Source organism: Oryctolagus cuniculus, chromosome 17, assembly GCF_051225735.1.
Source record: "Oryctolagus cuniculus isolate XC-2025 breed Fujian yellow rabbit chromosome 17, ASM5122573v1, whole genome shotgun sequence".
NCBI lineage: Eukaryota > Metazoa > Chordata > Mammalia > Lagomorpha > Leporidae > Oryctolagus > Oryctolagus cuniculus.
In genome coordinates, this window is record NC_142883.1 from 56,096,826 (window position 1) to 56,118,671 (window position 21,846).

The 21,846-nt window shown below is 48.3% G+C and overlaps 2 protein-coding genes across 10 annotated transcripts in view; one reads left to right on the forward strand and one right to left on the reverse strand.

The window, feature by feature from the left end:
* Positions 1–19,233, reverse strand: part of ZNF18 (zinc finger protein 18) — a 39,999-nt gene extending 20,766 nt beyond the window's left edge. Inside the window, exons 1-3 of one of the 6 annotated variants that reach the window (XM_089317690.1) lie at positions 19,069–19,233; positions 11,839–11,905; positions 9,690–9,836 (exon numbers count right to left, since the gene is read on the reverse strand). The gene's annotated coding sequence lies outside the window, so the exon portion shown is untranslated. Of the gene's footprint in view, positions 1–3,483; positions 4,275–9,689; positions 9,837–11,838; positions 11,906–18,329; positions 18,346–19,068 lie in introns of those variants that run through there. The other 5 variants (XM_051824478.3, XM_008270714.5, XM_070061402.2 and 2 more) reach the window with 5 other exon arrangements.
* The window catches only part of MAP2K4 (mitogen-activated protein kinase kinase 4), a 122,140-nt gene continuing 118,812 nt past the window's right edge, over positions 18,519–21,846 (forward strand). Inside the window, exon 1 of one of the 4 annotated variants that reach the window (XM_017348962.4) lies at positions 18,519–18,753. In XM_017348962.4, coding sequence (XP_017204451.1) covers positions 18,636–18,753 — 118 coding nt within the window. In that variant the 5' untranslated portion in view covers positions 18,519–18,635. The remainder of the gene's footprint in view (positions 18,754–21,846) is intronic. The other 3 variants (XM_002718920.6, XM_089317693.1, XM_089317694.1) reach the window with 3 other exon arrangements.

A 21,846-nucleotide genomic window follows, 5' to 3' on the forward strand; every position in this document is an offset into this window, starting at 1 on the left:
CCCGGCTGTGCCACTTCTCATCCAGCTTTCTGCTATGGCCTGGGAAAGCAGAAGATTGCCCAAATCCTTGGACCCCTACACCCGTGTGGGAGACCTGGAAGAAGCTCCTGTCTCTTGGCTTTGGATCAGCATAGCTCCAGCCATTGTGGCTATCTGGGGAGTGAACCAGTAGATGAAAGACCCACCTACCCACCCCTGCCTCTCTGCAACTCTGCCTTTCATATAAAATAAGTAAATCTTCTTTTTTTTAATTTTAAAAATAAAGAAAAAAAGCAAATGGTGAGAGATCACGGAGATGGCAAGAGTGGGTTAAGCCACCACCTGCAACACCAGCATGCCTGCAATGCCAGCATCCCAAATCAGAGTGCCAATTTGAATCCAGGCTGCTCCACTTTCCATCCAGCTCCCTGCTAATGTGCCTAGAAAAGCAGTGGAAGATGGCCCAAATGCCTGGGCCCCTGCCACCCATGTGGGAGATCCGGATGGAGTTTCGGGCTCCTGGCTTCAACCTGGACCAGCCCTGGCCATTGCAGCCCTTTGCAGAGTGAACCAGGGAAGATCTCTCTGTAACTCTGTCCAACAAATAAATAAATAAACACATTTTTGAAAACAAAACAAAGAGCAGTAAGTAACTGAACTGCCTGCTACAAGAGGCATCAGCACTCTTCAAAGGAAGATAACTGGGACCTCAGCATCTGCAAAGCAGTATCCGAAACACCAAGGACGCAAGTCAAAATTCTAGACGGATGGGAAAATGGGACCTAAAGTCAAAGAAAAAGCAATCAAGAGAAACAAACTCCAACATAGCACAAGATGCTTAAAGATCAAATTTTAGTGGGAAAAGAGACAGACTCCCGACAGAGGAATGGAAACTGTAAAAAGAAACAAAGGTACAGTCTAGAAAAACAACTGCAGTCAGAATTCTATATCCAGCAAAAAACCCTTCATAAAAGAGTTTAAATACAGTTTTCAGATAAATCAGGAGAAGTTGTCACCCACAGATGTGTACTGTAAAAAATGCAAAAGGACATTCTTGTGGTTGATGGGAAACTCAGATCTACAGAAAGGAATGAAGAACGCCAAAAATGGTCACTATATGCTGGAGAAATATAAAATACTATCCTTTTTTAAAATAAATTACATTTATTTCATTTTATGTGAAAAGCAGAGTAACAGAGACAGAAAGAGAGATATCTTCCTTCTGCTACCCAGATGCCTACAACAGCCAGAACTGGGCCAGGCTGAAGTTGGGAACCCAGAACACACCCCAAGTCTGCCACAGGGGTGGCAGGGATCCAAGTACTTGAGTCATCACCTGCTGTGCCCTGGGTACATCAGCAGGAAGCCAGAATCAGAAGCAGAGCCAGGACTCGAATCCGGGCACTCTGATATGGGATGTGGGCTTTCCAGTCCAGATGTTCACCCCCTATGCTTTCTTTAGTCTCATAATTTCCTTAAAAGGCAGCTCATTGTTAAAAGCAAAAACAATATAAGTAAAAGCTATTAAGATAGCACCAAGGAGGAGGTAAACAGAACTAACCTGCTGTTACATCATTACTTTTGTGAACTGCCATGTGGAAAGGGGGAAGCAGGCAATGGGGGAGTGTCAGGTGGGAATGGGGAGTGTGAAGGTGCTAAGTGAGATGTGGAGAATGAGAAAGATGAATTGTGAGGTATGAAGTGATTCAACACTAAAGCAGACCTTGGTAAAGTAAACTCTGGTAAATTTGGTAAATTAAGGCTGTCATTGTTAGCTATAAAATTATACAAAGAGGTACAGGTATAGCTAAAAATAAATAAATAAAATGAATATTAAAAAATACTTAGTAATCCAAAATATGATAGGAAATGAGCAAGAGAGAAAGGAAAACCAGAAAAGTCCAATGGAAAGCAAGGCAAAATGGTAGGCTAAAACCTACCCATCACAACTACATTAAATATAAACACACTCAATATTATAATTGCAAGGCAGAGATTGTCAGGCCTGTGGCATAGCAGGTAAGGCCACTACCTGCAGTGCTGACATCCCATATGGGCGCTGGTTCGAGTCCTGGCTGCTCCACTTCCAATCCAGTCTCTCTGCTATGGCCTGGGAAAGTAGTAGAAGATGGCCCAAGTCCTTGGGCCTCTGCACCCACACAGGAGACCCAGAAGAAGCTCCTGGCTCCTGGCTTCAGATCGGCACAGCTTCGGCCATTGCAGCCAACTGGGGAGTGAACCAGCGGATGGAAGACCTCTCTTTCTCTCTCTGCCTCTCCTTCTCTCTCTGTGTAACTCTTTCAAGTAAATAAATCTTTAAAAAAAGGAAAAATAAAATAAAAAGAAAGCAACAGGGCTGGGCGTTTGGTACAGCAGTTAAGATTCCCACATCTCACATGTGTGGGTTTGGGTCCTGGTTCTGCACCCAATTTCAGCTTCCTGCTATGTGTACAACAAGAGGCAACAGGTGATGGCTCAAGTAGCAGGGTCCCTGAGAGCTGGACTGAGTTCCCAGCTCCCAGCTTTGGGGAGTGAACCAGCAGATGAGAGCGAGCTAGCTAGCACTCTCAGGCTCACACACACTCTCACTCACTCTCTGCCTTTCCAATAAGCTTTTTTAAAAAAACTTTAAAAAATTAGTCCATAAGTTATTTAGCAAAATTCCAATTCGTGGAAATTGTTAACACTCTTAAATAACCCACAAATATATCTTTATACTGAATGATAATGACAATGAAAACTCAGCATATCACACTGTAACAAGCCTCTAAAACACAACTTACAATGAGAGCTACAGCTTCAAACAAGCATCTATTTAAAAGTGGATATGGGTACAAAACTCCTTCACTATCTAAGAAAAATTTCAGAGGGCAAGAACTCATCTGTAAACTTGCTCAAATTTATGTGGTTCCTGAATAAAAAAAAAAGTAGTTTAGATAAACAGGAGAAACCACATGTAGGGATAACTACAGGTCTTATATTTAAATCCCGGGCTGGTGCTGTGGCATAGCGGGTAAAGCCACCGCCTGCAGTGCCAGCATCCCAGCTGGATGCCAGTTCGATTCCTGGCTGCTCCACTTCTGATCCAGCTCTCTGCTGTGGCCTGGGAAAGCAGTAGAAGATGGCCCAAGTGCTTGGGCCTCTGCACCCATGTGGGAGACCTGGAAGAAGCTCCTGACTTCGAATTGGCCCAGCTCTGGCCACTGTGGTCATTTGGGAAGTGACCAGTGGATGGAAGGCCTCTCTGCTTCTGCCCCTCTGTAATTCTGCCTTTCAAATAAATAAATCTTTAAATCCAATATTTGCAATGAGTATACTTTCGGATACTGTTAAGAAAAAATGTCTCTATTATTCAAAATTAAAATACTTTATAGAAGGCTTATGGGTTTATACCCCAATGACTTCATGAGAATCTACTCCCACTAATTAATTATACACACACACACCCCCCACAAATGTACACTTGCTATACTTGTTAAAGCTTTAATACTTACTACAGCTTACCTGTCTGGCTTGTTAAAGCTGTAACAAACGAGAATGCAATTGCAACTGTGCATTCCGTAGGTATATTTACTCCGTATCAATGACCCACGACCCGGTGACTGTTCCAGGGTGAGCATCAGCTCGCCCGGAGCCTCTGTTCCCGCTGCTTCTCACCCTCCGGCACCCTGCAAGCTTGGCCTTTACCCATCAGCAACCTCTGAGCCCCTCACGAGGGGCGGCCAGAGTCAAACCCAGGAAGCTCTAAAGCCTGCGCTTCGGACAGGAGCGCTCCCAACCGCCGAGGGGAGCGCCTGGCAGAGCTGCCCGCGGCGGAGGCGCGCTCCACCCGGCACCCCGGCACTCGGGCGACAGGGCTTCCTGCCCGAGGCCTACTTTCAGACCTTAGAGGAGGGCAGCGCGTCCCGGGGGTCCCAGGGCAAGGGGAAGGCAAGTCGGGATTGGGGTCACGCATCCCCACTCCCAGAGTCCACGGGCAGCCTGGGGCGCCCCTCCCCCGCACTCGCCGCATCTCGGCGCGCGCACGCGCGCGCTCCCCAGGCACAACGGCGCGCTGGCCCGCTGATCCCGCCTTGGCTCCGGGGGTCCCGCCGAGCAGGGCGCGGACGCGGGCGGCGTCAGGTCCGATAACCGGACGGCCGACGACCAGACCCGCCCAGCCCCCGCGCTCACCTCAGCCCGCGGGGCCGGCTCCAGGCGCACTTCCGGGAGCTGGGCGGCTGCGCGCGCCGCTGGCGGACGGCAAGCGACGCGCGGCGTCGGGGCGGGGCAGGAAGTGAAGCCGAGGCTCCGATTGGCTGTGAGGCTGCCGCGCCCCGCCCCGCCCCGCTGTGTTGTCCCAGATCCTCCAACCGACAGGCGGGGCGGGTCCTTCGGCCACGCCACTCTCGTTCCTTCCTCCGTTCATTCAAGCTCTTTGCGTGCCTTCGCTTGTCATCCAGCAGACACTGCGCGCCTGCCCAGTCCCACGCAGTAGGCCAGGCGCTGCGAGCGCTGCACACAGTTGCCCAGTCACCCGCAGCCGAAACGGCCGTTCTGCACCCTCCCGGGGTCTCCCCTAGGGTCTCGCCTCTCTGGGACTTGTGACAATTGCCCTGGAAACGTGCCCAGCCTTACTCTGTCTTGCTTCTCCTCAATGCTCACCAGCTCTGCACTTCCTGGGCCTTGGTGAGAAGCCAAGCTCCCTCCCAGCTCTGTATCCTCTTTTTTTCCCCTTATCTCTCATCTCCCATTTTTCTTCAGCTCCTCGCTTCCCCTTCTTCCTTCTCCCAACCGCCAACACTCGCCAAGTCATTTGGTTTTACCACATTGTCTCTCAACGATTGTCTCACTCCCTCCACCCGTGCTCAGTTCCACATCATTTGATTTTTTGAGCAGAGCCAGGACTGGTACCCAGGCACTTTGATATGGGATGTGGGCGTCCCTCTAAGCCACGTGCAGCCCTGGTTCTACATCATTTCCTACAGGCATGATAGCCATAGCTATCTCTCTAGTGTGCAAGAATCCACCTTCACCCATTTCCCGGGCATCCTGTGCTGGGCTAGAACACCCATTTTTGTGATGCTAAGCTGCATTAACCAAAGTATCATGTCCACATCTGGAACTTCAATCTTGGGCAATTAGCAGAAAAGAACTTGTCAGTATGATAAAGTGTCCTGTCCCTGTGTGATATTTAAAGGAATTGAAAACATCTCAGGGCCGGCGCTGTGGCGCACTAGGTTAATCCTCCCCCTGCAGCGCCAGCATCCTTTATGGGCACCAGTTTAAGTCCTGGCTGCTCTACATATGGAATGCCAGCCCAGCAGATGGTGACTTTACCCACCACACCACAAGGCCAACCCCTTAAAGATTTATTTATTTTTTATCTTAAAGGCAGAGTTACAGAGAGAGGAGGAGAGACAGAGAGATCTTCAACCACTGGTTCACCCCCTCAAATGACTGTAATGGCCAGGGCTGGGCCAGGCCTAAGCCAGGAGCTTCTTCCAGGTCTCCCACGTGGGTGCAGGGGCCCACACACTTGGGCCATGTTCCACTGTTTTCCCAGACATTAGCAGGGAGCTGGATGGGAAACAGAGCAGCCAGGACACAAACTGGCCCAGTATGAGACGCTAGTGTTGCAGGTGGAGGCTGACCTGCTATGCCACAGCACCGGCCCCTAAACTACATGTTCTGGCTCCAGATCTCACATTGTCCCTCTCTCTGTGTTGCATTAGCTCCAGGATACAGCAGAATAGACGGAGAAAGCTGTTTTAAGGATTGTGCAAGGTTTAATTAATACCAAGGATGACGTTTAATTGTATGAGGTTGTTAAGGGCCAGATCAATTATTTCACTCAAAATTTTCTGAAACCTAGCAATGGAAATGTCAAAAGGCACATTCAATGGAGAGAGAGAGAGAGAAAGAGAGAGAGAGAGAGATTCATGTTGATTCAAGGTAAAAGGAACACATGTATCAGTGGAGGACATCAGCCATAGGCTTATGGAAATTACTGGCAAATGGGCCACGCAGAGGAGGGAGATTGGAACAGAAACCAATTTCCAATTCTCTCCTTCTGACTTCAAGAGGTGGTTTATATCACGCTGATTTCAATGGAGCAATAGTGATTCACCTTGTGGCAGTAGGAACCTGAATTATCTTCTGCGGGATATTTAGAGAATATTTAGAGAATTAAGCAAGAAAGTAACTCTGATTTTTTTTCCCCCCTTGTTAAGAGGAGCCCTGAAAACTGTGTTGTGGTGTAACGAGTAAAGTCACCATCGGCTGAGATGCCGGCATCCCATATAGGTACCTGTTTGTGTCCCAGCTGCTCCACTTCCAATCCAGCTCCCTGCTAATGCACCTGGAAAATGTGCTTGAACCCCTGCACCCATCTGGGAGACCCGGAAGAGGCTCCTGGCTCCTGGCTTCTGCCTGGCTCAACCCTGGCCATTTGTGGAGTAAACACAGTAGATGGAAGATCTTTCTCTCTCTCCCTGTCTGTCTCTCTCTTTCTTCTCTCTCTCTGTAACTCTGCCTTTCAATTAATTAAATAAATCTTAAAAAAAAAAAAAGGAGTGCTAACATATCACTGATCTTATTTTATATGGAATGTCCTGGAAAAGATTTAGAAAACATTCAAGACAATTCAGGAAGGGCTGGAAAATGATTTCCTCTATTGCCCACAGGTGACACAAGGGAACACAAACCTGGCTTACGTTATGAAGTTGTATCTTTTTAAAAAAGTTGTGGGTAAATCTTGTTGCTTCTCTCACCCAACAAAATTCCACTTTGAAGACATAAAATGCTTTTAGACAAAGAGTTCTCAATCTGAGACTTTTTAGAATTTCAATGACCAACCACTGCACACATACCTCATGCAAATGTTTATAGGTATGGGTATTTTACTCAAATGCATTAATGACTTCTCTTTAAGTTTGAAAAGTCATTGCGGGGCCAGTCTTGTGGCACAGCAGATTAAACCTCTGCCTGTGACACCAGCATCCCACACAGAGCTGGTTCGAGTCCCAGCTGCTCTGCTTTTGATCCAGCTCCCTGCTAATGCAGCTGAGAAAACAGTAGAAGATGGCCCAAGTGCTTGGGGCCCTACACCCATGTCAAAGACTCAGAAGAAGCTCTTGGCTTCTGGATTCAACCTGGCCCAGCCCCAGGCCACTGGGGGAGTGAACCAGTGGATGGAAACTCTTTCTGTAACTCTGCCTTTTAAATAAATAAAAAATAAAACTTAAAAAAAAAAAGTCATTGCATGTGAAGGCAGACTCCTTTAAGCTTCTAAGTGCATAGTCCTGGAGAGATGAGGAAGGAATTCAGCTTTGCCAGTACTGAATGTAATGCACAGTCTAGCTCTCCATTTGGTCACCTTTGACATATGGTGAACAGACTTTAGTCACGGCGTGGGAGGTACCATAAGGGAAGAGGAAGAGGTGCAAGCCAAGGAGCAGGTGACAATGACATCCCATATTTGTCCTTGTTCCCAACATCTTGAGACAGACTGAAGTTGACAAGTGTTAGATTCAGTGCATTTGTGGATTATGTTACCTAGTTTTATTTTTTATTTATTTATTTATTTTTTTTTTTGACAGGCAGAGTGGACAGTGAGAGAGAGAGACAGAGAGAAAGGTCTTCCTTTGCCGTTGGTTCACCCTCCAATGGCCGCCGTGGCCGGCGCACTGCGGCCGGCGCACCGCGCTGATCCGATGGCAGGAGCCAGGAGCCAGGTGCTTTTCCTGGTCTCCCATGGGGTGCAGGGCCCAAGCACTTGGGCCATCCTCCACTGCATTCCCTGGCCACAGCAGAGGGCTGGCCTGGAAGAGGGGCAACCGGGACAGAATCCGGTGCCCCGACCGGGACTAGAACCCGGTGTGCCGGCGCCGCTAGGCGGAGGATTAGCCTAGTGAGCTGCGGCGCCGGCCTATGTTACCTAGTTTTAACTAAGTCACCCCAACAAAATGGGCACATAGACTTCACATACGTTTAAAAACCTCTTGCAAAATAATCTCAGTTTGAAGATGACAGCATGTTGTGGTTTGAACAACCTGTGGCTCCTGATCTCACACCCCTAAGCCATATGTTACTGGCACTTGGGTGATGGAGACATAATCCAGTTACTGTGTTGGGAGGTGGGCCTAGTGAGAGAGTCCTTAGGCCACTAGGAGTGTGCCCTGGGAAGGTGAGTTGGTTGCCGACAAAGTCCACGTGGGACCCAGCCTCTCCCTCTGCTGCCTGGCTCCCCACATGAGCCTCACCCTGCATGAGCTCCACCATTGCCATCCACAGTCTGCATCAGATCCAGGCCTATGGGACTGCCTGATCTTGAATTTGAGCCACCAAAAATCATGAGCTAAAAAAACCTTTTCTCTTTATAAGGTTGGTCTCCTCAGGTTTTTTGTTGTAGGAGTGAAAAGCTGATGGATACCAGGCACAAGCAAATAAGAAAATGGTAGAATTATACTTCTGTCTTAGCTACTTGTTCAGATACACTGGGAAATCACAGCAATACCAGGCTCATCCAATCCAACCAAAATTTTAAGTATTAAAGAGTCTACCAGAGGGGCTGACATTGTAGGTTAAGCCTACACGTGGCATTGTAGGTTAAGCCTCTGCCTGCGGCACTAGCATCCCACATGGCACCAGTTCAAGTCCTGGCCGCTCCACTTCCAATCAAGCTCCCTGTTGATGGGCTGGGAAGCAGCAGCAGATGGTTGGAAGAAGACCTGGAAGACCTGGAAGAAGCTCTGGGCTCCTGGCTTCAGCCTGGCCCAGCCCTGGCTGTTGCAGCCATTTGGGAAGTGTACCAGTGGATGTAAGATCTCTCTCTCTCTGCAACTCTGTCTCTCAAATAAATAAATCTTAAAAAAAGAAAAAACTAGGCACAGATTCCAAAAATCATTTACATCAAAATAGACTTGTCTTTTAATTGTAATTCCATTAACTTTCTGAAGTATTTTCATATGTATATGTATGTGTGTATGTATTTACACTAGGGTATATGTGTGTAAAATACAAATGTATGTATATGTTTCAAGTAGGTTTGCATGTATACATGTGATGCATGTGTGTATATATATGTATATGTAATAGATACACACACACACAGGTTATATTAAGCCTCTGAGCTTGTCCCTCCCCCACCAAGACTGGAGCTTGGGTTTCAGCCACAGAGGCCCCCACAGTGCTGGACTCTTACCCCTCCTACACTTTCCAGATATGCTGACTCCCCCACCCCCTCAAGCTTCTGTTCCTTCCAGAAAAAGAGCTCCAGCCTTCAGGAGCAAACTTGGAAGGCTTTGAACTCTTTCAGTGATTCCTTATAATGGTCACTGCCCAGAGGCCCTTTGAAGTTTAGAGTTCTATCCAGGTATGATCTTAGAATGTGGTAGGAGGCTCCATATACCCCCAAATCTTCCACCACCTAGAATTCTCCCCCTTTGGCCCCATAAGTGCCTCATCTTGATCATTTGCTGACCTTATAGTCAATTTATACTATGCATGGTCCTCCTTCACTCTGACCTCTCGCTGGGCTGATGGCCCTGCCAACTTTGCACTTGCTGGGTCCGTGACATCCACCTCACCTTGACGGCCAGGATGCCTGAAACCCCCATGAGCACTGAGCAGTGTGGAGCCCATCTGTCCCCGGTGCCTGCTGCTGGGGATGGCTGGACACTTGCCCACACTGAGGCTCTGTCTCATTCTGTTTTTCAGACAGAACTTACCACCCTCTGAGAGAAGCTTCCAGGAGCATGTGGTGGCTCTGAAGGTCCCTCAGATCAGTCACAGAAGCGAGTGTTTTCTTCCCCTTGGAGAGGCAGCAAGACTGGTGACTCATCTGTCACTGCTCATTAGCACAAAGGGCCTGAACACTGAGGAACACACAGAGAGAAAAGGATTGAGAATAACCAGATGCCAGGGTGTTGGTTTTTTTTTTTCTTTAATTATTTTCCAGAATGTAGCCTATTCATTATGTGGCATTAGGAGAACAGAAAGAAAATAAAGTTAATCAGCACCAGTGGTCTGTTCTAGAAAGTTTTGAAGAGCTTTGGGTTGCTCACGGAGTTATACGGAGCAGCAGCATGTAGCCAGTGGCACAACACAGAAGCCCCATCTTGGAAAAAGCTGGTGACCATGAATCAGGCAAAGAATACATTTGCGAAAACTTACAGCATTTTATCCGAGATCCGTTCTCATCTCTGATGCTGAGACAGACCCTCCAAACCAGAAGATGGAAACTGCAAGCCTGTATTTTGCGTAACAAGCGCAATTTTCAAAATTCTTGCTTTGAATTGTGATGCTTTCTAGCCATGCAGACGACTGGCACTTTACCCTAAGTCTGACCACCTCTTTAAATCAGGTCTCCTTGCGTATTTATAGTAGTAAACCACTTGGCCCTGGAAGGCATTTGAGCAAAACTGCTCAGTAATATTTTCCAGAAGACAAAAGAGTTGAGAGGTTGACCATGCTATTACAGTTTGGATGTTGAAAGTACCCCAAAAGCCTCTGTCTTAAAGGCTTGGTTCCCAAAGTCTTTTGTTAATGGTACCAAGAGGGGGAAATTAACCCTTATTATGATGTTTAGGAAGTAGCCCCAGGGGAGTTCTGTAGATCAGTTGGGGTGTGCCTGTTGGGAGCAACCCGGACTGGACTGAGTTACTGGAATTAAGACTTATTCTATGCATCTGCTCTCCCACAATATGGCGCTGGGAGAGGAGGCAACAGCTTCTACCCAGCTGCCTCTCACCAACTTGACAAGCTGCAGGACCTGCTCCTGATTGGAGGAGAGCAGCGTACTCGGCGTGTGGGCAGCCGAGTTAGGATTGGCGGAGGAGGACTATAAAGGAGGAGAGAGACGGCATGCACCAGGAACATCTAAGAGGAACATCTAAGGGGAACACCTGTGCAGCCCCCGAGAGAGCCGGCCGGCGGTGTGCCGCTCCCCCGCGGAAGTGGGGAAAGTGGCAGGGGGAACCGCCCTTCCACGGAGGTGGAAGGGTCAGTAGCCAACCCGGGAAGAACCAGCAGCAAACCCGGGGAGGGCCGAGCAGACAGAAGAACAGCGCAGAGTCCTGTGTCGTTCCTCCATGAAGACGGGGAGCGACATGTGCCCTCAGAAGGTAGCTCTGGTATAGGTTATTATAAAAGCCTGAGTTTGGGCCCAGGCTCTTTCTATGCTTCCTGGTTTGCCATGGGATTCTTCTGCCATACATGCCAACTTGTGCCATGTGATGCTCAGTGCCACCCTGGAACTCTACCAGCAAGAATGCTATCATTCGAGGCTGAACCAATGGGGCCTGCCTGACCCTGTACTACAAGCCTCCAGAACCGTGAGCCAAAATAAACCTATTCTCTCTGCTTTGTCACATCGATGAAAAGCTGATTAATACAGATGTCCACCTCTGGATTCTGGACTTCAGCCCCCACTGGGAATGCCTACACTGTACTGGCCTGAGTGCCAGTACAGGTATTCAGCGGAAGAGGCAAAGTTTCATGCTACAGTACACTCACCGCTTGCTCATCAGAATGTTGCTTCCACTAGATGCATTTAGGAACTGTTGTCTCCCCAAGATCTCTATCATTCAGGATAATCCCAAGAGAGCAATCCTAAGGAATTGGCCAAGGTCAAGAGATAAGACTTTAGCTGGGGTAAGCTGTCACTACATTCCTAGGACTGAAACTCAGACCCCATGGTCCAAAACCAGGAGCCTCGTACTTGAACTTGTGGCTGCCCTGAGAAATGGGGCCAAATGAGCACAAGAGCAAAACAGATCTCTGTCACTGTTCCCAGGTGGAAATGGAAGAGAGAAGGCAGGAGTTCCCACCTCAAGCCCTGTCTGCGAAAAGGAGACAGATTCTTAGGATTGTACTCACTTGTAAACCAGGATCTGGTCTTTTTCTGGAAGATTCCACTGAATTATCTTGGATTTCCTCCACACACCTGAAAACAGACATATTCAAAGAGATGTGTGAGCCTGGGATTTCCTACACCACTCCCAGAACTATCTACTCCACTCAGGATTCCAGGAGGACAGTGTTGTGGGCAGGACAGCCACATTCTTTTTATTTCCAACTGCATCTTTCTGATCTCCAGAAAACATAATCCTGTGGTCCGATTCTATCCATTTCTGTACTGTGTATTACTGGGATTTTAAGTTTGTGTGTCCTCTCTCCTACCTGACTGAGAGGGAGAGAAAAGCCCTAACAAATCCCTCAACTTTGCTTCCTGAAAACTGTCAAACTATCTAAAACTATATTCCTAGAATTTCAGTACACAGGGCTGGTGCCTTGGCATAGTGGGTAAAGCTGCCACCTACAGTGCCGGTATCCCATTAGACAACAGTTTGAGTCCTGGCTGCTCCACTTCCAATCCAGCTCCCTGCTTATGCACCTGGGAAAGCAGTGGAAGATGGCCCAAGTATTTGGGCCCCTGCACTCACATGGGAGACCCAGAAGAAGTTCCTGGCTCTTGGTTTCAGTCTGGCCCAGCTCTGGCCATTGCAGCCATATAGGAAAGTAAACCAGTGGGTACAAGACATCTCTCTCTCTCTCTCCATCTGTAACTCTGCCTTTCAAATACATAAATAATAAATATTTTTAAAAAAGAATTTCAGCACACAGACTTATGTAATAGTAGAAAAACATACCTAAAATATGCCTTGTCTATGTGAGATCAGGATAGAGGGTGGTAGAGAAATTAAGGGCGTCACTTCTTTTAACTGTGTAGATGGCTTGGATTTCATAAACTACAATAGACCAAAACTAGGGTGAACGCTCACTTGGGGTACCTCTTGAGAATACATTAGAATGGGCAGAAAGAAAAGAGTAAAGACAGTTTCACAGAACTTTATTCTCAGGCTGAATGAGAATCAGTGAAGAAGTTTAAGCAAAAAATCATTGTCTATGAATTTTACTACATGAAAAAGCAAGAAATGTTTACTGAATGAATTCTTCCATGGTTATTCACAGATATATCTTATAGTTCTTTGCTATTCAAGTTGAATCTGAGCTTAAAACAGAAATGAGTACAATTATTTTCTGGTGACTTAAAGAGAAAAAATATATTTGTAAGGAAAATACCTATTTTTTTTTATAAAACAGACCTTTCAAAAAATTTTTATTTCTGAAGATTTTTAAATGAAACTCTTAAGAGAACATAGAATACTATTTTATAACTTTTTAAAAAAGATTTATTTATTTATTTATTTGAAAATCAGAGCAACAGAGAGAGTAGAAGAGACAAAGAGAGAGAGAGAGATTCCATCTGCTGGTTTACTCCTCAGATGTCCACAACAGCCAATGCTGGATCAGGCCAAAGCCAGGAGCCAGGAACTCAATCCAGATCCCCCATGTGGTTGGCAGGGGCCCAAGCACTGAGGTCATCCTTTGCTGCCTTCCCAGGTGCAAGCAGTGGCTTAAGTTGCTGCACCATCAGGCTAGTCCCTGTAACTGTTTTATAAGCTGATTGCAATAACAAAAAGAAAGGACCACCACTGTTCCTGATGTAGTTGCATATTGGTTAATTGATTATCATTATTATTACATTCACTTGTAAGCTACCAAATAGTGTGGTCTCCCTCTCAATTCTATCCAGCAATCACTCAGTTTCTCTCCTTTGAGACAACAAATGTTTTTTAGCATTTTGAGTATCCTTTCAAATAAATTTTGGACAAGTATGCATATATTATAGACACTTTTCCCCTCTTCTTATACAAATAGTAGCAGACTAGCCACAGTGTTCTTTATTTGTTTTTTTGTACCCAACAACATATACAAGTATTGGCAATTATTGCCTATCACTACACAAATAGTTTTCTCATTCTTATAGCTGCACAGTTTCCCCTTCATATTTATTAGATTGGTTTCCTACTAAAGGACATTTAGAGTGATTCTAATATTTTACCATAAAAATGCTATAATCACTACCTGATACATATGTCGTTTTGCAAACATGCAAGAACCTGCACAAACTTCTAGAAAAATATAATTTCTTTTTTTTTTAAGGATTTATTTATTTACTTTGAAAGTTGGAGTTACACAGAGAAGGAGAGGCAGAGAGAGAGAGAGAGAGAGAGGTCTTCCATCTGATTGTTCACTCCCCAATTGGCCGCAACAGCCAGAACTGCGCCGATCAGGAGCCAGGAGCTTCTTCTAGGCTTCCCACGCGGGTGCCGGGGCCCAAGGACTTAGGGCCATCTTCTACTGCTACCCCAGGCCATAGTAGAGAGCTGGATTGGAAGTGGAGCAGCTGGGATTAGAACCAGCGCCCATATGGGATGCCAGCGCTTCAGGCCAGGGCATTAACCGACTGCGCCACAGCGCCGGCCCCAGAAAAATATAATTTCTAGGTTAAAGGGCATATATATTTGTCCTTTGGACAGACATTACTAAATTGCCCTGATCGCACTAATATGTGCGGACTCCAGCAATGTTTAAGAATGTCAGTTGCCCACACTGTCAACATATTATGTTACCAAACATTGCCTGTTGGATAAGTGAGAAATCAACTGGTTTAATTTGCATTATTTTATTTCTGAGTAACAATGAGGATCTTTGTATTTTTTAGAGATTTTATTTATTTGAAAGGCAGAGAAAAGGGAGCTCTCCCACAAGCTAGTTAACTCCCCAAGTGCCTGCAACAGCAGAGTTTAGGCAAGGACAAAGCCTTAAGCCAAGAATTCCCAGTTCAGGTTTCTCAAGTGGGCTGCAAGGACCCAACCACTTGAGCTACAAGCCCTGCCTCTCTGGTAGGGGGAGGGGCATTGACCGGAAGCAGAGGCAGGAATAGAACCCAGGTACTTTGATATGGGATGCAGGCAATCCAAGCCACCTCTTAAATGCTCTGCCAAATGCTTGCCCCCATCTTTGCATTTTTTTTTTTTTTTTTTTTTTTTTGACAGGCAGAGTGGACAGTGAGAAAGAGACAGAGAGAAAGGTCTTCCTTTGCCGTTGGTTCACCCCCCAAGTGGCTGCTTCGGCCAGCGCACCGCTGTTGATCCGAAGCCAGGAGCCAGGTGCTTCTCCTGCTCTCCCATGGGGTGCAGGGCCCAAGCACTTGGGCCATCCTCCACTGCACTCCCTGGCCACAGCAGAGAGCTGGCCTGGAAGAGGAGCGACCGGGACAGAATCCGGCGCCCCAACCGGGACTAGAACCCGGTGTGGCAGCGCCATAGGCGGAGAATTAGCCTAGTGAGCCACGGCGCCAGCCCCATCTTTGCATTTTTAAGAGACATCTTGGTTCCTTTTCTGGATCTGTCTGTTGATAACTTTGGGCCAATTTTCTATTAGTTTGTTGGTCTTTTTCTTGTTGATTTATCGGAAATCTTTATTAGTAAAACTAACCCTAAACTGGGCTATCAGTTGAAACATGATTTTCCCCATTTGTTGTTTTGAGTTTGCTTACTAGGTTTTTGTCACAAAAATTCCAGGTAATTTTTTAAAATATTCTTTTTCTAACTTTATGTCATCCTGAGAAATGATGGGCTCATCTTATATTTGCATGTTTTCTTATTTTTTTTTCTTTTACACTAAAATCTTTGATCCTTTGCAACTCATGATTTAAAGTTTGAGGAATGAATTCAAGTTCACTGTTTTTGCAGTTTGAATTGAAATTGCACCTTTAATTATACTAGAGGTCTTTTCCTCTATTTATGTGGCAGTTCCACAAAGTTTTAATCATTTTAGACGTAAAATATTTTAATATTTAGCAGAGCTAGAATTCCTTACTTTTTATATTTTTAATTGTTTTGGCTTCTTTTTTTTCCACATGATCTTTATAATATGCTGTTCCAATATTTTTTTCAAAATATAGAAAGATACTTGTTTTTTAAAAAGTGCATTTAACTCATAGAAAGAAGTAATTGTGTGTTACATAAAAAAGAAAATATAATTTCATTTAGATTTCAAAGGTAATGACAATATGCTTAATTTCATTACCTTGCATTAAAGAGGTAGATTGATATAATTTCTTTTTTTTTTTATATTTATTTGAAAGGCAGAGTAAGAGAGAGAGAGACAGAGCTATCTTCCATCCAGTGGTTCATTCCCCAAATGACTGAAACAGCCAGGGCTGGGCCAGGCTAAAGCCAGGAGGCAGAAACTCCATCCTGGTCTCCCACATGGGTCGCAGGGGCCCAAGTACTTGAACCTTCTTCCACTGCGTTCCTAGGCAAATTAGCAGGGAGCTGGATAAGAAGTGGAGCAGCCAGCACTTGAACTGTTGCTTATATGGGATGTAAGATAGTCACAAAACACACCAAACACCAGAGTAAGGGAGAGGGTTTATTTGGGAAAACCCAGCAGGCTGGAGGGAAGGGGCGAGGAAGGAAGAGAGAGAAGGAGAATGTAAGGGAGAGAGACAGAGATGGAGGTCAGGAGGTGGAGAGGAAGAAAGAGAGAGAGAGAAGAGAGAGAGAGGAGAGGAGCGAGGAGAGAAGAAGACAAGAGTGAGAGGAGAGAGGAACTGAGAGAGAGCAGAAAGAAGAGAGTAAGCAAGAGAGGGGAGAGAGAAGCCGAGACAGATTGATGTAATTTCAATTCATGAATATAACAAAAATGAGGAAATGTACTACAAATTGATACTAAGCATCAGAGGTTCATGGCCACTGGCAAACTTATCCTCTGGGAGACATTTGGCACCATCAGAAGACATTTTTCATTTTCTTTTGTTTTTAAAACTTATTTGAAAGGGCAAAAGAGGGGGAGGAAAGAGAGAGAAATCTTCCATCTGTTGGTTCACTGTGAGAATGAGCCAGATCAAAGCCAGGAGCCAGGAAGGAACTCAATCCAGGTCTCCCATATGGATAGCAGTGATTCAACTACCTGGGCCATCACCTGCTACCTCCCAGGGCCTGCACTAGCAGGAGCTAGAATTATGGGAGCAGAGCAGGGACTCAAAGCCAGCCATTCTGGGGCTGGTGCTGTGGCACAGTGGGTGAAACCTCTGGCTGCAGTGCCAGCATCTGCGACCATTTGGGGAGTGACCCACTGGATGGAAGCTCTCTCTCTGCCTTTCCTTCACTCTCTGTGTAACTCTTTCAAATAAATAAATAAATATATTTTTTAAAAAAACTAGGCATTCCAATATGGGATATGGGTATCCAAGTGGCATCTCCACTACTGAGCCCACCTCCAGAATACATTTTTTTTAAAAAGATTCATTTAAGGCCATTGCCGCGGCTCACTAGGCTAATCCTCTGCCTTGCGGCGCTGGCACACCGGGTTCTAGTCCCCGTCGGGGCACCAGATTCTGTCCCGGTTGCCCCTCTTCCAGGCTAGCTCTCTGCTGTGGCGGGGAGTGCAGTGGAGGATGGCCCAAGTGCTTGGGCCCTGCACCCCATGGGAGACCAGGAGAAGCACCTGGCTCCAGCCAGGTGATCAGCGCGGTGCACCGGCTGCGGCGCACTGGCCGCGGCGGCCATTGGAGGGTGACCCAACGGCAAAGGAAGACCTTTCTCTCTGTCTCTCTCTCTCTCTCAGTGTCCACTCTGCCTGTCAAAAAATAAAAAATAAAATAAAAAGATTCATTTATTCATTTGAAAGTCAGAGTTACACAGAGAGAGAAGGAGAGGCAGAGAGAGAGAGAGAGAGGTCCCCCATCTGCCAGTTCACTCCCCAGATAGCTGCAACAAGCCGGAGCTGTTCTAACTACACATACATTTTAATATGTTTTGCACCAAAATTTATTTATTTATTTATTTATTTGAAGGGTAGAGTTACAGAGGGACAGAGAGAAAGGTTTTCCATCCACTGGTTTACTCCCCAAATAGCCAGAACGGCTGAAGCTGGGTTGAGCTGAACCCAGGAGCCAGGAGCTTCTTCTGGGTTTCCCATGTGGGTCCAGGGGCCCAAACACCTGGGCCATGTTCCACCAAGGAATCTGGGCTCTAGCTCGCACAGGCCCCTAAGCACTGCCTGGTGCCCCCCTCCGCCAGTGGGGCCCACCTGGCCCGGGGCCGGCCGTATCCCGGTCCGGGGCCCAAGGACTTGGGCCATCTTCTACTGCTTTCCCAGGCCACAGCAGAGAGCTGGATAGAGTGGAGCAGCCGGGACTCGAACCGGTGCCCATATGGGATGCCGGCTCCAAAGGAAGCGGCTTTACCAGCTATGCCACAGCCAGGGCGCCGGCCCCTCAAATATGTATGTTTTTTCGCACCAAACAGACCCATTCTTTACTTGCATTTTTCCATGAACTTTCTATATGTCTGAGCTGAACGGGAGCTGCAGGCCAGAGCCACAGCTTTATAGCTAACTCCTCTCTGGAAGCCATGTGTCACGGACTGGACAAGAGGCACGGTTTCTGGGGTCAGCTTTACTGTCCCGATGTGGGGTTCCAAGATTGAGGGCAGGGAGGACCACAGACTCACGTGGGAATGATGAAAGGCACGCACCGCCCTTTCCCCTCCGAAAGCACACGCGCTCCGCATTCCGCAATCCGGCGCGGCCCCGGCCCGCGACCTCCGCCCGCCCTCTTCCCTCCCGGACCCGCGGCTGAGGCTGCGCTGCCCGGAGCATCTGGAGCCGGCTCCGCGGCAGGCCAGGACGGGGGCGTGCCCGGGGGCGTGCCGGGGGCGTGGCCAAGGCGGGCGCACGCCGCGCCCCTCGGCCCTGCGAGAGGCCGAGCTTGCTGCATTGCAGCCGCCGCGGCGCCGCTCGGCTCCTCACTTCCAACAATGGCGGCTCCGAGCCCGAGCGGCGGCGGCGGCGGCTCCGGGGGCGGCAGCAGCAGCGGCACCCCGGGCCCCGTAGGGTCTCCGGCGCCGGGCCACCCGGCCGTCAGCAGCATGCAGGGTAAGGAACGCGGCCGCGCTGCGACCCCGGCCCCTTCGCGCGGCCGTCGGCGTCGCCGCGGCCTGCCTGAGCGGCCGCGGACGCCCCCGGACCCGGCTGAAGAAGCCTCCGGAGCTGCCCGCGCGAGCCCTCCTGCTCTCCCTGCTTCCCGCCCCGCTCCCGGCCGCCGCCTCCGGCTCGGCCTGATTGCGGACCCTCGCCCGCCCAGGCCCCGGCCCCGGCCCCTCGGCCCTGCCCGGCGTCCCCATCGGGCCCGCGGGGCCCACCTGGCCCGGGACCGCCCCCGCGGCCGCCCGCATCGCGGCCGCCGCTTACCTGGCGCCCGTCGGGCCTGGGGCGGCGGCGGGGCGGCAGGCGCCTCGGGGCCTGGCTCTGGGTGCCTGCAGCTGCTCAGGTAGGCGGCGGCAGCAGCGGCGTCCCCGGCCTGGCGCCCCCGGCTCCTGCGGTGGGGCCCCGCTCAGGGCCATCTTGGTTCTCGCTCGGGCACCGCTGCAGCCTGGAGCCGGACCACCGAGCCGACCTCTGGGCCCCGCGGTACCGTTGGAGCCTGCGTTTCCAAACTTTCGCAGGGTTTCTGTGCGCTGGGAGGAGCGGGGAGGGGTAGGTGGGTGGGTGGGGTGGTTGCCCAGGCCTGTGCCACCTGTAAGGTAGGTAGACAGCCATTGGCCTGGGAGAGGCATTTTGTTGCAGGCCGGGGATTTGTGTGTGAGTGTTGCATGCAGAAAAATGAAATAGGAAGGTTGGATTCGGTTTCAGTGGAGAGATACAGGAAGTAGAAAGGCAGGGGTCAACGTGATACCGTGGTGCCTGGACAACCGAGGCAGCTCTCCTAATGAATGCCTTTCCGCGCTGGGAATGCCTGTGTGGCTCTTGACAAGGGGTGTTGTGCACTGACCAGGCCCGAGAGCCGACTGGGGACCATTTCCTCAAGTTTCCAGGGGGAATTTCGAATAGTAGTGCTCTTTTTAAGACAGAGGATCTTGGAAATCTCCGGACAACGTTAGCAAACTGTTGATGTTGAATTATTAGCAGAACTGATTAAAAGGCACCCTTGCTGGCCAGTGTGACCATGGTTAACTTTTTGGTCGAACTCTGCCCGAAGGGCTGCTTGTGTCTAATCAGGTACAGTGGATAGTTAGTGATTTAGGAAGTAGACACAGGATTTTGTCTTCACATCCCTGTCACCCTCCCCATGAGATCATTTTAATAGAAATCAAGTACAGTGTGGAGATATGGACAGTATGATGTCAGAGCTCAAGACACTCTGTGTGCAGGTCCTAAGATAATTAATTCAAGTGGAGTTGGTTATTGGGTGCTCCCTGTGTTGCATAGCACATTGTACAGATAAAGTACAATATGGGTTTCCTGATCTTGCAGTTTTACAGGCTAATCGGTGGTAGGGAGAAAAGAAACAGCAAAACAGCGACTTGTCCAAAATGGGTGACTTACCAAGCTTGTAAAAATAATTTTAGGTTTGGGAGCTTTTCTGTAGGGGATACTGAAGCTGACAGCCTGAAAAAAGGTATGCAGATTTATTTTTGTTGTTGTTCCAAAAAATATTTATTGAGCATCTGCTGAGTGCCAGGTCCAGTACTCTAATGCTGAGTGTGTAGGGAAGACTGAATGGGACAGTCTCATCCTGGGTGGAGCTTACCCTCCTGAGAGGATGGAGGAGAAAAGACAGGATGCAGGCAAATAAGGAAAATGATTGGTTGAGAAAAGTGTTTGAAGGTAACAGGCTAGGTTTCATGACAGAAGGTAATAGGTGGTAATAGGGCATTCTGTTTCCTGAGATGGCCAGAGAAGGCCTCTCTGGAAAGCTGACTCTAGGGATCCTAGGTGGAAGGAACAGTGTGTGTGAAAGTTCCAGACCAGAGAAGAGCTCAGCTGTTTTAGGAACTCAGAATTCAGTTGTCAGTTAAGAATTCCTCTGATGCAGTCCGTTCTCCTCCCCTACCCCAATATTTTGATACCCAGTAAATTAAACTTTGTAATAATTGAAATTCATTTTAAAAGGGAGAAGGACCCCAGATCTGTCTTTGAATTACTGCTGAATTTCCTTTCATCAGTATTGTGTGTAGCCTTGATTCATTTCGCAAGCATATAGTTATATCTTTTTCTTTTTTAAAGATTAATTTTTTTTATTTGAAAGAGTTACAGAGAGAGAGAGAGACATCTTTCATCGACTGGTTCACTACCTGGATGACCACAGTGGCCTGGGCTGGGCCAGGCCAGAGCCAGGAGCCAGGAGCTTCTTCTGGGTCTCCCATGTGGGTGGCAGAGGTCCATGTACTTGGGCCATCTCCTGTTACTTCTCCCAGGCAGGGAGCTGGATGGGAAGTGGAGCATCCAGGACTCAAACTGGCATTCATATGGGATACCAGCATCGCAGGTGGCAGCTTTACCCCCTGTGTCACAACGCTGGCCCCTGTGTCTCGTTCTTGAACCTCTTTTGATTACTCAGAATGAAGTGCTTGAATTTCTCAGCATGTTGTCTGGCACAATTCAAGTCATGAAGCATGAACTTAGGATCGCCCTTTGTTTCGTTATGCTGGATCCTAACCTCTCATACTTCATCTACCAAGGCCGTCTTTGGCTTTAGTTCAGATTTCACAGAGAGTGGTCCATAGAAGATGTTTGGTGTGCTGGACTCCCCACTCCTGTCTACTTCTATTTGCCACCCAAAACACTGCCTTTCTAGGAATTGTTAATGACCAACTTTTTTTTTTTTTGATAGGCAGAGTGGAGAGTGAGAGAGAGAGACAGAGAGAAAGGTCTTCCTTTGCCGTTGGGTCACCCTCCAATGGCCGCCATGGCCGGCGCACCGCGCTGACCTGATGGCAGGAGCCAGGTACTTATCCTGGTCTCCCATGGGGTGCAGGGCCCAAGCACTTGGGCCATCCTCCACTGCACTCCCTGGCCACAACAGAGAGCTGGCCTGGAAGAGGGGCAACCGGGACAGAATCCGGCACCTTGACCCGGACTAGAACCCGGTGTGCCGGTGCCGCAAGGCGGAGGATTAGCCTAGTGAGCCGCAGCGCCGGCCTGACCAACTTCTTTTGAACAGCAGGGCTTATTCGCGGGATGTGTGGG